At 42.9% G+C, this 16,903-nt stretch overlaps 1 protein-coding gene across 1 annotated transcript in view; it reads right to left on the bottom strand.

Annotated features, from left to right (window-relative positions):
• USP34 (ubiquitin specific peptidase 34) overlaps positions 1-16,903 on the bottom strand; it is a 3,618,222-nt gene that overhangs the window by 786,427 nt on the left and 2,814,892 nt on the right. The window contains exons 59-60 of the mRNA XM_069608012.1: positions 7,840-8,008; positions 7,545-7,619 (exon numbers count right to left, since the gene is read on the bottom strand). Coding sequence (XP_069464113.1) covers positions 7,545-7,619; positions 7,840-8,008 — 244 coding nt within the window. The remainder of the gene's footprint in view (positions 1-7,544; positions 7,620-7,839; positions 8,009-16,903) is intronic.

Raw genomic sequence — 16,903 nt, 5'->3', positions numbered from 1 at the left:
GAAAGGTGCAGATAAAGTTGGTGAAGGGAAACTGGCTGCTTGTAAAGACTATTTAGAAGTGGACACAATCCGTAGTGCCAGAGACTGTAGAAGACAGAGAGAAGTGAGTCTCAAAGGTAAACCCAGGTTGTTATTGTGGCAGACGGACAAGGCACAGAGGCTGCCCATTTTGAAGATATTCAGAGGAAGAGTGCCTTGTCTACTTAAAGTCGTTGAAGAACTTTGAAGTATATCTTATCGAAGTCTGTCTAAAAATACAAATCACAGTTGTGGTAGTAGTCCAAAGTACTGAAACTGTGGTGGTATATCTGGTTGTCGGTGGATGCAACATTGTAGTAGTCCAAACAAAAAGGAGTACTGTGAGGTAAAGGTGACTGTTCTCATAGTGAATGAAGTAGAAGTGAAGGTGTTACAGTTGAAGTAGCAGCACTAAGAAGTCATCATGAAAAACATACCATTGTGAAGCCTAAAACTGTAACCAAGAAAATACTAACTGTTAACCAACAACTGTATCACTGGTAGTTGTGGATATTAATTTCTTTTGAACTGTGGCATGTCTTCTTGAGGAGGTGACAAAGCACTGTGGCTGGAATTACCATTGGTGCAGTTTGGAGGATGTAAAAGGTGGATATTTCTCCAAGGTGAAGAGATTTGCTATCACTGGAACTTTCGTTATCAAACTTTTAGAATGACTTTGAATCATCAAGAATTTGAGACATTTCTTTCTTTGGTTGAACACAAACAGAACTGTCCTTGAATCCTGGGGAAGGGAAATCCCCCCAGGACATTAGAAGGTTATTCAGAGACTGTGAATGTTGTTCATGCTAAGTTGTACTGTCATATATTTTCTTTGTGTATGTGTTGCTTAGTGTGAGAGCCAGTTATCCCGTGCTAGAGTGTTTCCCTTTAGCTTTGGTTAAGCAGGGTAGTCCTCAGCAGAGTAGGGATAGTGAGGCATTTTTTAAGACATTTTTGTTACGAATAAAATGACATATGTTAATAAATCATCAAACAGTTGTTCGCCTCGCATTACTGACCCCTCACAACCCGGACCGAATAGTCTGGTGACTGGCACCCCTCTCTTATTGGTGCCTGAAGCAACAGAGAGAAGCCTAGCTCTCCCTTCTACAGTGAACCAACATACAAGACTTTCCTACTTCCCCAAACTAAAAGAAAGCCTAAAGAACAAACGTATGGCTTTTCCACATCTGAAGCACGAGAAGAGGAAGAGTCTTTAAGCCCCACCCACACTTCAAAATTCATGTGGAAAACAGGCACTTAATATGTAAATTAGAAGAACTGGATTTTCAGCCTCCCCACCCACCAGAATGATTGTTCAACATTTATCTTCACCTGTTGGATATAAAGAACAGCAGAAATGAACTCCTCATAGGCAGGGCCATGCAGACTGAAACCAGGAGAAAAGGCAGCCCATGCATCGTCACCAGAAGCCAAAAAACAAAGACAATTCAAGAATGTGAAAGGCCTCAATATGCTCTCAGGCCCACGCCCTTGCAGTCCAGATGATAGACACATGGCCCAATCCACAGGCCAAATCACCCTGAAAGCTTTGGCACCAAGGACACCCCAAGAGGAGGGGAGATGTGGCTACTTAAGCCAGATGGTTCAGTAAGAGGGAACAGAGTGTTCGAGAATGAGCTGGCATTTGGAGGAGGTAGGTGAGCTAGAGGTGTCTTGAGAAGAGTGGAGGTCAAAGGAATGTATTGGAGGATTCAAAGCAGAGGAGTTGTTGTAGGGTTAGGAGAGATGAAATCTGTTGAGAGGAGAGGGTGAGGCGGATGCTGGCAGAGGAGAGACATGGTGATCCCGCTGACTAGAGGGGGAGATATCACCTAGCTGAAAAAGGGGGAGAACGAGAGATGTGCCACTTCGCCAGAGTGTCCAGGGAGATTTCGGGAGACCAGGCCAGTCCAGGGCAGTTCCTAGGAAGAGACACAAGACTATGTAGTCACATAGGAGATCAGGGACATGAAGTTATATAAATATGGGAAGAAAGTGACCATCAACCGAGGATCCTAGGACAGCGAGGTGGATAAGCATTTCTGAGTGCAGAGGTCTGGGTGGCGATCTTACACAAGCTCCAACTGTTGAGGAGAACCGCAGATTGTGTCACACCCCAAGGGGCTCTGCTGCGGCCTGAAAGAAAAGGGTTTATAAACCTGATAAATCGCAAAGTGGAGGAAAGGAACAGGTCGCCTCACTGCACTTTCGTCTAAGGCCACAAAGCCCAAAACAAACTGTGAGAGACTTTCATTTGGGCTGTTCAGCTATAGTTTTGGTGTGAAGGATTTTGGTTGGCTTGCTTCTCAAGGGGAATTCCTGGCCAGGTGTCTTGTGGAAACACCCAAAAGAACATTTGGACCCCATTGAGATTAACACTACATTTTGCTATTCCTCCCACTCCTCCCCATTACTGTCAGTTTCCATATACTGAGTTACCTGACACACAACACCTTTAGTCTATCCTTTGAATTAAATAAAGGCACTTTGAGCTTACACCCACCAAAACTTATCTTGTGTGTCTCCACTAGGGATGTAACGGTATAACGGTATACCGTTAAAGATACCGTGAACCACTTAATTGAACAATAATAACCGTCACATTGTTTATACCGTTATACCGTTCATACCGTAAAGTGTGCTTTTCAATCTGATTTGGAAAGGCTGCAGTAAGCAAGTGCTGCGCAGTCTTGGTCTTGCACTGTTGGATGTGCCGTCTGCCAAGTAGTTTCAGTTGGAGCAGTTTTTAATGCCATTCCATAAACCACACGTGCCTGACACAAAATCAATATGTTAGCAATAGGAAGAATAGATACAGTGCCAAGAAAGAAAAGGGTTTACTTTGGGTTGGCGGCTTTGGGGTTTATATATTTATAATGGATAATGTTCTCTAAACATATGGCAATGGGGGATTTCCCTGGTTCTATCATTGAATTTACACATAATAAGTCATACTGTGAAATTCACTCATCTCTGTGGGTATTCCCTGCTGCCATACCAAAGGGTAACATGTCCGTGATTACTGAACACCTTTTGGCCCGCAAGTAAACTAAAGGCTGTAACGTAAAGAGAGTGCGTCTGTGTGTGTGTGTGTGTCTGTGTGTGTATATGCGCACAAGCGTATACTACCATCAGCCTCCATTGATCGGTGGCATGCAGGTTATCAAGATGGCAACATGTTCATCTTCACCAGTAGCCAGTGTGGGAGCATAAAGCCTAAATGACCACTTAAGAAAAGCTATTCAGTTTGCTTTGCCAGTTGCAGCAGGGCTCCCCCCCCCTCCTCCTCTCCACACGTGTGTTTGTGTTTGGTGGAAGCAAGGCATTTCAGTGGAAAGTATGTTGAAAAGCCCAATTCTGGCCCTGGGTGCCTGGTTTTGTTTGTGATGCTAAATCTGTCAATTTATGACCTTTTAGAAAATATTTGTTAAGATTATTTAACTCCACCTGCTATACCGCGATAACCATGATATACCGTCATTTGGCAAGAAGGTTATTGTACCGTCATAAAACTAATACAGTGACACCCCTAGTCTCCACTTGGCACAATCTGACATAATGGCATTCTAAGCAAATACTAAGCTCTCTCACAGCCACGTGCTGTAACATGTGGGCTTTGGACACTGCTGCTCTGGTGATGCTCTCTATCAAGGAGAGGAGTCCTGAGTCGTCGTGCCTGCAGACCTCGTGTGCAGGGTCACTTCAACTTCTCAATAAACCAGTGGCTTCGTGGGGGGTCCTCCAAAATCTTGGGAGTGAAAGCAGAAGTTCTTCATCTGGAGCCTATCACAGTTTTCAGAACTATTAAATCACTGACTGAGACCAGAAGCAATGAATCACCAGACCAAGCGGTTGCCATCTGAAGAACATTCCGCACCCGTGATCCCTGGCCATTCAATGACTGTACCTACAGCAAAACATTAACAGCAGTTGTCCTCAATGACCCTGACTTACATGGGTTGGTGTTTGTCTGGTTTTAAGGGGATAGGTTTTTAGACGTTTGTCTGGAGATCAAAAACAATCAAATTGCGACTAATTTCTATCACAAACCAACAGACGTTAACAATCTATTACATTTCTCCAGTTTCCATCCTAAGTCTATGCTGGGCAGTTTACCCTACAGCCAAATTCTAAGATTGAAAAGGATTGTTTCTGATCCAGCAGGATTTGACGTTGAATATACCAAATTGTTGGACAAGTTTGAAAAGAGGGGCTACCCACAATCTGTCCTAGAAGGAGCAAAGGAGAGATCATCTAGTGCGAGTAAGGAACAACTTCTCATGCCCAAAATAAAAACAAAGAAACACTATTACTTTATATCTCGAAGTACTCCCGTCAGAGTTTCCAAGTGGGGAGAGCAATCAAAAAACATTGGGGCATTCTTCATAATGATCCAGTACTTGAAAAACTATTTCCCAAGTATCCAATAATGGCCTTTAAAAGAGGCCAAAATCATCTGAGAGACAAACTGGTGAGAGCCGAGAATCCCACTAAAGAGAAACAGATGTTTTTACAAACAAGAAAGAAGGGCACATTCCCGTGCTTGGGATGTTTCCATTGCAACAACGTAATCAAGGGTGAAAGTGTAACACATCCCCTTACGGGCAAGAAATACAAACTTCGAGATTACACTACCTGTATGTCAACAGGGGTTATTTATTCAATTAAATGCCCCTGTGGTAAATTATATGTGGGCCAGACTACAAGAGCGGTGAAGGAAAGACTAACCGAACACAAATCGAATATCACATGTAAGAATATAAAGTCCCCATTGGCAAGATATTTCACAGATCATCATCATACGGTAGCCCAGATTAAATTCCAAATTCTGGAGGTGGTTAAGAAGCCATACAGAGGGGGAGACTACCAATCTATCCTCTCCCGCAGGGAGAAATTTTGGATACACCAACTAGACACATTAAATCCACAAGGTCTCAATGAGGAGTTTTCCTTGAGGTGTTTTATCTGAGCATTGATCAGACCCCACCTTACCTTTCCCATTGTTACTTATATGGAGGCATCACTCTATACAATTTTTTTCATCTTTGGTTTCCCCGATGTAAAAATCTATCTCAACTATGTTATACCCACCAACTCACACCCCAGAGATAAATACTTGTTCTTTGGGGTATGATTGAACTGTGAAACATGTTATAAATCCTCTTTAATAGACATTACAGATGCCACAAACTGCTTCTTACAGTGGAACAATTGTTAATGTATAATAAGTCCGGGGCATGTTGACCGGCCCACTGTTCATAATTGCATAACCTTATGTGTAAGTGTATGTTACTGGTTCAGTCTATGCATATCTGTGAATACAGATTTTTGACGTTATCCCTTTGAGAGGATCTCTGCTGTGGCCACAGTGCGTTGCTCACACAGGCACAACTATAAACAACTCTAATACTTTGTCCTGACATTCTTATTAACATACATGGCCGGTTATTACATTGTGCATTTCTCTGTCCATCTCCCCTTCTTGACTCCTTTTAGACACATCTTCTGTGGTAACCAGATAATTTCTGGAGGCTATTGTAGGCTCATTAGTATACAAACTATACATTGTCAGATGGCGCTCCTACGCGCACCATCTAGTTAGCCCTTTGTGCTATAGGATTCCCCATAGTCCGCTTTTTATGTTTCCGAAACACACACTCATGCTTAGATGGTCTGCCGTCTGGTTAGAGGGTTGTCAGGGAGACGAGCAAACCCACCACAGCACGTACGAGGACCGCATCCCTCGGAGCGACAAGCGCTCGGACTCGGGAAGCGTCCAATTGAAGAAGCAGCACTTTTTCTACACGCGAACATGTATTCTTTGAATTTACATCTCGGAAGTAAACATAGCCCTACATCAACAGCATCGCATTTAGTGCAGGCACAGCCCATTGTATAGCGTTTTCTTTACAGCTCACTTGGCTATCTTTCTTTGTGTATTTATATTTCCATACAGAAAACAACAGATTGGTCTGCAACTACACTGTCGGGAACGCCAGGATATTCCCGTTAGTCGAGTTACTATTGCTTTCACTTCCCCCTGTTCCTTCATCTTAAGCGGTAAGCCATTTCATGGTACATGGCTTCTTACCCTCTTCCACTATTTAACGTATGATGTACACATCCATATGTGTATACAATCTTAGGTACACCCATTCTCTTTCAGTTTGCAAATACTGTGCAATTTAGTGAATGTTTGCTATTTCATTACGAATGTAGGGATTCAGCACTCGGATGTCTTAGCCACATTTCCTACTTTCTTCTTTAGGTGCTAGACACTCAGGAGTTTAGCATTCTCTTGCACCGGCTGGTGTGTAGATCTGGAACATACAAGCTCACCATTTTTTAGTGAAGACACACACTTCACCTACTCTACATTTAAGGTATGCCGCCTAAAAAATGTTTGTAATTATTAAATGGGGTGTGATATTATTTAAAGGCAGCCTCAGCTGGAATTGTTTTATCCTGGTACATGGAGTAAGCATTTTCTCGCACTGGCTACAGTAGAGGCCTCCATTCTCAGGGTGACCCGGATTAGTATTTTAGAACATTTCTGAACTGTACTTAGTATGATATATCATTGCATGGAAGATTGATTTTTGATTGTCATGTTATATTTAATACATCTATGCAGAGGCATTGTGTCTATTGAAACAGTCTTTATTTTTACTTATGTTTTTCAGTTTAACCTACTTGGCTCAAGAAGAAGGGATGTGTATCCCGAAACGCGTCAGCCATTACTGAATTGTATACATGGATTACCGTTGCTTATTTACTTCACTTTATTTTGTTGACAGCAAGTTTGGCTTTTTCACTTTAAAATCTCAATGGTGAACTAATTGTGACTACAATTAAAACCTCCTTTGGGTTTTTTTTACGAAACAATTGATTGATTAGCTTCATTACTCATTTAGCATGTATATTTTTGCATAATCACAGCCAACATACCAAACTTTGATGAACCATCTTTTGATGGACTTATGACAGAGTGCAGGGGACGGGAGGGCTCCTATCTTTGGATCCTCGTTTTTGTTTCTACATATATGTTGCAGTGATCCTGTGCCAGGGTCACGTTTCCTCCCCCGCACCTTAAAATAATATCTAGTATACCACACACTATTAAGGAAATTTACTTGTGAGTGTAGAAAATTAGGGAGTGCTTCTACTGATCCCCCACTTTTTTCACAGTAAACCTTTGCAGGCCCACGCTATAAAAATGCCTTTTCAGAACCCTACACCAGTACTGGGTCTGAACAAACCTTCATAACAGGTAATATTTTAAATCTTTCAATGACGTTAAGAAATATGTGCTGGGTATGAACTCCCTTGTTCATGGCTTTACAATATGAATTAATGGTTGCAAAGCTTGCTATATTGACAAATACAGGCAATAAATATGTATGTATTAGTATAAACACATGGCTTAATAGAATGCATTAGAATATTTACAAAAACAGTCAATGAAAACATTCATGAAAACATTCATGAAACATTACGGAATGCAAATTATTCTGCACACTTACATTTTCGGGTCCTTTAGTTCCCATGTAGAAGTGCACCATTGTTGATATTGCTTGCAAAGACAGCAAGAACTGACTCTAAAAAAGGTGAACAGTAGTTGAAAATGTTTATTCAGATAAATCAGTTAAACATTAAAACATCATTTAGGGTTGCATATTTAAAAATACCCATTTACTAATCCAATATGCAACTAATAACGATAATGAACAGAACTATATTTAAAAACATACAAACATCCATAAAAAGTCTCCATTTTACAAATATATATGCATTTTGATAAACACCATTCATCTTTACCTCCTCTTCTCCCATTTTGGCAAACTCATAAAGAAATGCAAAATACTCTGTCAGGTGTTTGCTGTGAGGTTTGACACCATGCTCCATGATTGACAGTAGGGTTTTTACAAAGCGAGTTACACAGGAGCGGCTCCCAATATCTTCCATTGGTCCATCCATGTCATCGGACCTGAAAGTAATCAATTTCAAGCATTCACAACTTATTTAACGTGCATATGACCTTTTATTCAAAAACACAACATTTGCACAAGTGTCAAGATCCTTGAAAGCGACTCGCTGCATGTATATACTGGATGTGTTTGGTGTAGAGCACATGACAGGACTTTCTAACTATGCAGGCCATCTTAACATCTCCACAGCAGTTATTTTCAGTGAATATCAAAAGTTTTTTAATGATGTACAATTACTATGAAAGGGTTAGTTACCTGTAACTATAGTTGTCCTGCATGGAAACCTGTCATTAGGGAAGAGGGTAATAAGCAGCACTTAGTAATATGACAACATTGGGAAAATATACTTGTAGCACCTAGCATTAGAAATAACTAAGGGCAACCAAGGTGGCATGCCATTGACACACTTCCCCTGAGAGTTAATAGAAAGATTGTCTAGGAAAGACTTGCTAGCTGTCTAGCAACACGGTGTAACAAAATGAGTAGTTATTTCTAAACTCCTACTCAGCCACACACTATTACTAAACTAGCAGTGACCTTAATCATAAAGGTGAAGCAAGCACATCATGAATGCTACACCACCTTTGCATCTTCAAGGTAGCATGGGACTAGACTGTACTCTTCAAGATGACGTGTGAGTCAGCAAGGAAGCATCCAAAAAATCAAAAGTACTGGGGGACCAAAATAATAGAAATGTCCAATCAAGGTGATAAAAAAAGACTCTTTAAACTTAAAATGCAAACACACTATTAAAAACACCAATAACCCACCACTGTAGAGAAATACAAAGAACATGCAGAATTTTGGATGAAAAAGGCCCTCTAGGTTTCAAGAACAGGGACTGCAGGCAACCGTCTTTGCAGCAATGTTCAGGTTTTAAGGATATGTCTTTAAAGGTGAATGAGTAAGGCCTTAAATGTGACTACTGTCCTTAAAACCAAGCCAAGACATGAAGACAGTACCACTGCAGATATCTTTCAGTCTTGTACTTGGGGATCGATAGCATTGAGCTGGGCTTCTTGGCACTTTGTAACGAGTCAGCGTTGAGAAAGGCACTTCTCAATGGATCGAGGTAGTGTCTAGATGGTCCAGTCAATTTGCTGGGTTCCAGCGATACGATGCAGTTCTACAGCTCTGCTCGGCACAAGACGGCTGATGAACAGGCAAGCAGTGATGTAGTCTATGGCACAAAAGCAGTTTGAAGCAGTTCGAAAAAGCATGGCATGTCAAAGGCAGATCTGTGTGTCTTGTAGTGGCTTGAAATGATTCAAAAGTTGAAAAGCTGGCCCAAAAAGCAGTTTTAGGTGGGAAAAAGGCCCCAAAGCTGATCCTAAACCCTGGATTGCTCTAGGAACATGTGCTTTGACCCACTGGATATGGTTAGTCCATCTTCCGTCCTTGCCAGTCAGGAAGGTTGCCAGGGAACACTTTAAGGAGCTGCCACTTCAATTAGGCAGAGTCATGGATACCAGTGTCTTAGCAGCAGGCGGGCTGTCCAACACCAGGTCACTGCAATTGAGACCCTGGAGTGGTTGAGACGAGGGACGGACTCTCTAATGGGAAAGATTGATATTCAATGCAATTACAGAAGTCTTTGGGCAGACTTTACCACAATAATGTTCCAGTGAAATTCTCCTTTTTGAATCCAAAGATGATTCCCCTTAGTGTACTAATTTAGCCACAGTGGATTGATCCATTTCAAACCTTCTGTAACAGACATTCTCAGCTGTTGTAGGATGCGTTTTGCCATCAGATGTCAACTCCCACTGTGCCTTGACTACAGAAAGTTGGGAGGGGGCACAGGAAGTATGCGGGTGGCCTAATAATTTCAAAGATGGTGATAACCCTCTCCTGGTTGCAGCTTCTTTCCTGCTGTGAGCTACTCTAAACTTCACCCTTCTCCCTGTCTGCCTTACATCAAAGAGGTTCCGGTCATTACCTCCTTGGTGTGATTTCCCTATTGTGCTGATAGGATTTACTTTAAAGCACCTGACCCCTCCATATCTACTATTTCCTCTTCTCTTGGGAAGGTGCCAAGAATTCTTGGTAGAGAACAAAGGGAACTTCTTGGGCTGGACACAACTATTTGTTGGGGGTGAAACAGTCCAGACAGTGAACTCCGACAGTTGTATGAGCTACTAGAAACCAGTTTGTCAATATAATGACATAAAATGTGTTTTTCGAAATTATAACCATCGGCCCTGAAGGCCACTATATCAAATCAAACACATATTTACGTTCATAATGAAACAAACTGCCACCAGGCTTTGGGGATATGCAGTTATATTGAAACCTATTTGCTTACCTTCAAAGGTAACTTATATTTCAAAAAATGCTGATGTGACATTTAGAATATCATTGGTTCTAAGTACGCCTTTGGAGGCTGTTGAGATGAATTACCAAATACCGCCCCGGGCGGGAGGAGTTTGGGAGGCCCCATATGTCTTGTAAACATGGAAGACACTAGGTGTTTAGCCAAAACCTAATCAAGGTAGGTGGACGAGCAGTCAAAGCTTAATCTCGGGGAAAGTGTGATACAATGAGTCCACACAGAGCAACACTTAATAATACAAGTTAGGCAGCATGTATATCAAAAACAGTTGTTTTTAGTCCTTTAGGTACAAGCTAAGCATATTTAAATCACAGGTGGTAGGGTCAATGCAAACCTAACACATGTATATACATTCACCTTAGAAATAGTAATGCGTATGAATTAGTTAACAGTGCCATACAGGTGAGTAGTCAGACGTGAGGGAAAAGAAATAGGGAGCACCAACACAAGAACAGCTTCCCTCACTTTTAATAAGTTCACCACTGAGTTGATATGGGACCTTCTGCCCAAAACTCACAAGTTCCAGAATATAACTCTTCAGGTGAGTCCAAGTCAAAATGATGCAGTGGGCTAGTGGTGTTGCTTATTAAGGTTTTAAAAAGTTAGATAAGTATTTTTCCAAAATCAGGTAAGTATCCCATCCTATCATATGCCCTAGGAGAGATCTAGGAAAGGACCCTTAGCCCAGGTTCGCCAAACAGAGTACAGGCCCCAAGGAGTTAGGGACAAGGACTTTACGGCCAATGATACACTATAGAGGACGGGGAGGACAGAAACAGGTTTGTTAACTTACCCCCCTGACTCAGATTCTTCCAGATGATACTGCTGGTCTTAAGGAATCAGTTGGGGACACAATCTTCTGTGCTTGGTTCGGGTGGGGAAGGCACAGGGGATGCGAGTGCAGAGGTCCCTTTTTGATCGGAGTTGGTGGCGTTGTATTTGTATTTATATGGTTTATATAGCGCTTTACACCAAAGCGCTTTACATGAAACAACAAGAATACATTCAAATAAAATGGAAGCATTAGCTTCCAGAAGATGACATAAAAGATGTTGACTTCTGAGTTACAGACACTTTAGAATACCTCACGGGATTGAAGAAGGATTGTTCCAATAGAGATCACCACGGTCAGGCTGAGACAGGCGATTGCACAGTGGCAAATACAGAAGCAGCCCAAGCACAACTTCTATTGTAGTGAGATGGCTGCAAATTGTGAGGACAGGCGACTTGCAGCATAAGCTAGAGATCTGCCAAGTTCCAGGACTCAACTCAGAACAATGACGGCTCCAGTGAGGAAGCCAATGCGAGAACTAGTCAGTTCCCTGGGTGGTCCCGGAACACTTTTGAAGGCTCTCAAGGAACAGATTCTCAAGCAGGGGTTGAGACTGCTTGTTTCCACTTGTCCAAGAATCAAAGCACCAATGGGGGTCTTCTGAGATCAAACAGGGGAGCTTGGCTTCACCAGGCCAATCACTGGAGTCAATGCTGGTCAGCTGCAGGAGTCGTGCTCGGGTCATCAGCAGGCTGCTCTTCTTGTAGACGTTTTGGTTGCAACGATGATGTGTCAAATAGCTGGAGGAGCTCTCTTTTTATCCAATAATCAGGCTGGGAGGAAGCCCAAGCCCACCAATGGTAAGGATCTGCAACATTCAAACAGCCCAAGGTTGTCTAATCCTTGATAACCACTGGTCATCACATCCTTCCACCAACAGACTTTTGGGCGCCAGAGGATGTGGAATGGGACCAGACAGTCCCAGCCTCCTGAACTGGCTCAAACACACAAAGCCCACTTGCACATGAAAACAGCAGCTTTTCCAGGGAATAGGGTTGCCATATATGGCATTTCCTCACCGGAGAGGGCAGGACTATGGCCAAAGAACAAGCGCAAATCTTGTGGCACACCATTTTAGGGTGCTAGCCACCTTTTGTAGCCATTTGCAGTAATGCCAAAAGTGCATGAGAAAACGATTAAAAAACCATCACTCAGCTGCCACCAGCTTTTCTTAGGCACATTGTCAAAGTAACCAAAAAGCCATTAAGTAAAAAGTTATAAGGATACAGGATGTGTGCAAGAATTCATAAAGAAAGACAGTTCTTCAGTACTGACAGTCTTAGGGACTAGTCAGTTTCATCATAAAAATGTGTAAAACAGGCAAGGAGAGTAAAGCAGAAGGTTTTACTGACCCACAGAATTCAGAACAGGGTTAAAATAAATAAGCAAAACGATTGGTGGTCTCATATGAATCTACAGTAGGAAAGGGGCAAAAAGAAATCATTCCTATCATGGATGCACCTTCCAATTTTTAAAGTGCTAGAACATTTGTAGCAAGATTGCAAACCAAACATGGGTTTTATTGAACCCGTCTGCATTTCCTAAATGTGTACCCTATTGCTGCTAACATGTTGCTGGCATGCCATTTACTGATTCAGAGCAGCAAGTATACATGGGGTGTCTAAGGTATGGTTGTAGTAAGATCAATTATACACCCGGTATCCGGCCTGCCCCTATGGGCACAAACCCAGTAACATCAGTTTTTAAAATACAGATTGATGTCTGAAAGTTAGACCGTTTAGCAGATCTGACTTTCATGGCAGAATTCATTTACCAGTGCACCCAAAATTTCAAATATTCTGGGAGACTGCCTGTAGAAGATGGAAATACGTCACAGACTGCTTAATGCATATTGTACCATCTGAACAAGATTTGTTTTGAAATGCGTTGTTTTTCAAACAGTTGGGAATAAGCTGCAGCTGCTTTGTCAATGTTTTAAATTTCATTCTCTCAAGATCAGAGTTTTGATGGCTTTTATTGGCTTAGTTGAAAATATATAGAGATGGTAGAATGCACAAGTGTTCAATGGCCCATTGACCTCGTCATCAGATGGTGGCTGCAGAGTGAAATGAGAAAGACAAAACACGTGGTGATGGACACTTCTTTCACAAACTAAAAAAAAAGTTACTTTTATTTCCGAATTCATTGGCTGCAAGAGGAATCTGCATGAAATTTAGTTCTAGAACATCCACCTTACTGACAGAGCAACGCATCTAGGTAACAGGTGATACTAGGTTACATACCTGGCACTATGGAATGGCGGCATGAGGGACCGGGTGATTCCGGAGACAATGGGTCATGGGCCAAGGGCAATATGACGGGGGTGACGGGTTTGACTCCATGGTCAACCTCTGCTGCTCTAGATTACAGGACAGGAGGAAGTGACAGAACCCCATTCTATACCCCCATGTCACACAAACTGAAAAAAACAAAAAGCACTCTCTAGTCTAGGCAGAATCACAGCCACATAGAGGAGAAACAAACACTCCACTTTACCAGGGTCAATTTATTCACACAATATTAGTGGGGTTTGTCCTGACAATCCAACCCGTGGTATTAAAGTGGTCACTTCAAAGCTAGAGCATGATGCTCCGTAGACATGCGCTTGATACAATACTGTAAATGTGCGGCTTTCCGACCACATGTCTTTCTGCCCGCGATACAAAGTTACCAATTCATTTTCTTCCGGCAGAGAGTTCCCCAGTTTAAAAGCTCACCACCAGGCTCGAACTGGCCTATAGGGCAATAGGCCCATGGCCGCACCAAAAATGCAAAATGCTGGTGTGGACCCGTTTTTGGGGTAAAAGTGGGCCCCTTTTTGGGCCAATGTGGGCCAGTTTGATGAGTTACTTCAATATACGGCTAATAGTTTTGACCAGTGTTGCTGAGTAAATATTCTTTAAAATGCACAATTTGCATCACATTCTATTAAAAAACTCCCCTTTGGGTAATATCCTAACAGTGTCACAAAAGGAATGAATGGCCATTTGCAACTGTGGGCTACGTTTTCATTGGTCCCCAAGACAATTGTATGGCCCGGTCCGACCCGGCTCACCACCATACATTTCACATGAAGAGAATGGCAGACCTTGGCTCTGCAGCATTAAATATTGACAAGAAGCAAAGAGTGAAATTCAAGATGATAGACAGGTGTGGTGAAGGCTTGGATTCGGCCCACTCAGCCCAAAGCAAGGCCAGGTGCACACTGGAGCAGCAACCAATCCCAACCATACCCCAATTATAGGACATAATTGCAGACACTCCCCAAAAATCATACCCCAGTGAGAAAGGAGAGCACTATTAAACTCAAACACCCAAGTCAGTCTTTGTAGGTTGTTGCAGAAGGCGGTTGTGGTAGATGGGTCGAGAGCAATGGAAATCGATAAGAGGACTAGTGAGGAGGAGTTGAAGATGCTAAAATCAAGAGAGGGAGAAGAGGAGGAGGCTGTCATTGGAGTAGGAGGTGATAACGGAAGAAGAGGTAGCGTGCAATGAGAGTTACTTTGGAAGGGGTGCAACCCCACCCCCAGCCATACAGAATAGGAAGGAACAACGAGGCCTGGTTAGCCTGCAGTAAAGGTGCAAATTCAGTGCTGTAAAGGGGGGCGCACCTATCAATTATGTGACTGACGAGGGGACGCAGCGGGGCAGGGAAGAGGGCATTCCTGGAGGTGAGGGCATTATTGATAGCTGCACTGGGTAACTGAAGCGACAGGTGCAGGCGGAGAGTCTGTGGGGATTGGGGGCACCGAGTGGAGCAGAGGGCAAAGGGGCACGCTGGGGATAAGGATAAGGGGCAGGGGTAGTGGGTAGAAGTGGTAGTGTAGCACAATGTTAACAACACAGTAGCCCTTTTGGAGGTTAGGTCGCATGTAAGTCTAACATTTGTCTTTTCGCAGCCACAAGCCTTGTGTTTTGAGCAAATATGAATTTCGGTGTCAGTGACCCTAGGGTGCAACAGTGTTTTGTGGCCTTGCCAATATCTGCGGGAACCACATTGGTCGGATGCCGTGTGAATGTCTCCCCTTTGGCAAACTCAGTTTGTCTTGTGTGTTCGATGCGAACTGACTAATGGCAGATGAATAAAGTTCCAGTGGTCAGCACAATCACGTACTGCTATGAAACCTCAGTATGGGGGTGGTGAGGGAAGGTTTGTTTGTGACATCACAAGGAGTGGTGTCTAAAGGTGGGGACCAGGATGGCATGAGCCAAACATCATTATTTAATGTATGCCTAGATATAGGGGACTGACGTAGTCCCACCAATCAGCTTCGTAGGATGATCTAACAAATGTTTCAACTTTGTGTATGCCAATTATGTCATTTGTGTATAGAAAGTTTGCCCGCAGTGGGCCGTGTTGACAGCTCTCATCACACAGTTCTGGTCCACCGTGCTGTTTGAACCGTGCTCTCCCAGCTGTGGCTGGCCTATAATAAACTGAGTTACTTCCTGCATAGTGTATGCTGCTTTTTGGATTACTTTGCTGATGCAGTTGTTACTTGCCTTGGAGGAGCCCTGATACAAGCCCAAAGCAGACGGACAGGAGGTAGAAAAAGACACAGGCGAGGAAACAAGAGGAGAAATATGTGCAACAGTCATGGCAACTAAGGGGGTGATTGCCCATAATTTTGTGGAAGGAGAGAAGCTTGCCCTGGCAAAAAGCTGAGTGTCTAACTTGACTAATCTGCCTACTTGGCTTTTAAAACTGTTATCTTCATTTAATTTCTGTTCTCTTCATTTTAGCTCATTTTACGCACGGGCGGGTGACTGGATGTCATTAATTTCATTTCTTTTTTTGAGTTCAGTTATTTTGCTTTTTTATTTTTAGAACGTTTGGTTCTGTGTAGACCGTTATTATGGTCTGGAGGTTGCTTGGCTTCCCCGATTCCCTCCTCTGCCTACCCCTCGGTCTAGACATGCTTTGTGGTCTGTCTTTGCTCTCTTCAGAGCAGTGGGTGCGGCTAGGCTAGGCCGATACAATGTGTCTACAAAGTCAGACGCAGACATGGAGGCGCAGCGGACGAGCACAGCAGGTTGGGTATTGCGCGCCGAAGTCGCACCAAAGTCAAGCATGTTTGTGCTATAGCAGCAATTGGTAGAGGAGATTACTCGGCAAAGAGACTTTCTGAAACAACAGGGTGACTGGGTTTGTGACTACTAGGAGACTTGAGGGTTTGGAGAAACGTGCAACGCCACTGAGATGTGAAACAGCATCATAATCACTATAATAGATTTGGTCAGATTTCTTCAGAGTTCTGTTTTTTCATTCCATTTCTTCATTTTCCTATGTCAATTAAACGCAATGAACCCTACTTATCGAGTCCAGTATTTCTGTACATCCCGTTTGGGCCTTCTGGCATGGGGCAGCACATTACGGAACTCAATACATAACAATTTGCAATGCTAGCAGTGCTTGGAATTATATGTTTAGAAGGCACAGGTTATGCATAGAATATCTTTGCAAGTGATGGTTCGATACATTTAAGCGCAATGAGTCTCACATTTGGGACCTAGCAAGCATGGAAAGGCTGTCCAAAACTATTTTTGAGTATATGGTTTGGGGCTGTCCATAATGCTGCCAATTCCAGGAATGCAACTTAAGCACCCCATGTGTGCCATACAGTGATTAAATCACCATTTATTGGTTTTAGGGGAAGGCTGGTGGCAGCTGTTACTTAGTTTGCAAGCCGATTTATTGAACTGGTAGCCGAATGTACCGATTTTGGAAGC

This window comes from Ambystoma mexicanum, chromosome 4q (genome assembly GCF_040938575.1).
Source record: "Ambystoma mexicanum isolate Mex_15411 chromosome 4q, UKY_AmexF1_1, whole genome shotgun sequence".
In the NCBI taxonomy this organism is placed as follows: domain Eukaryota; kingdom Metazoa; phylum Chordata; class Amphibia; order Caudata; family Ambystomatidae; genus Ambystoma; species Ambystoma mexicanum.
Note: the sequence above shows the minus strand (reverse complement) of the source record. Positions and strands in the feature narration are given on the sequence as shown.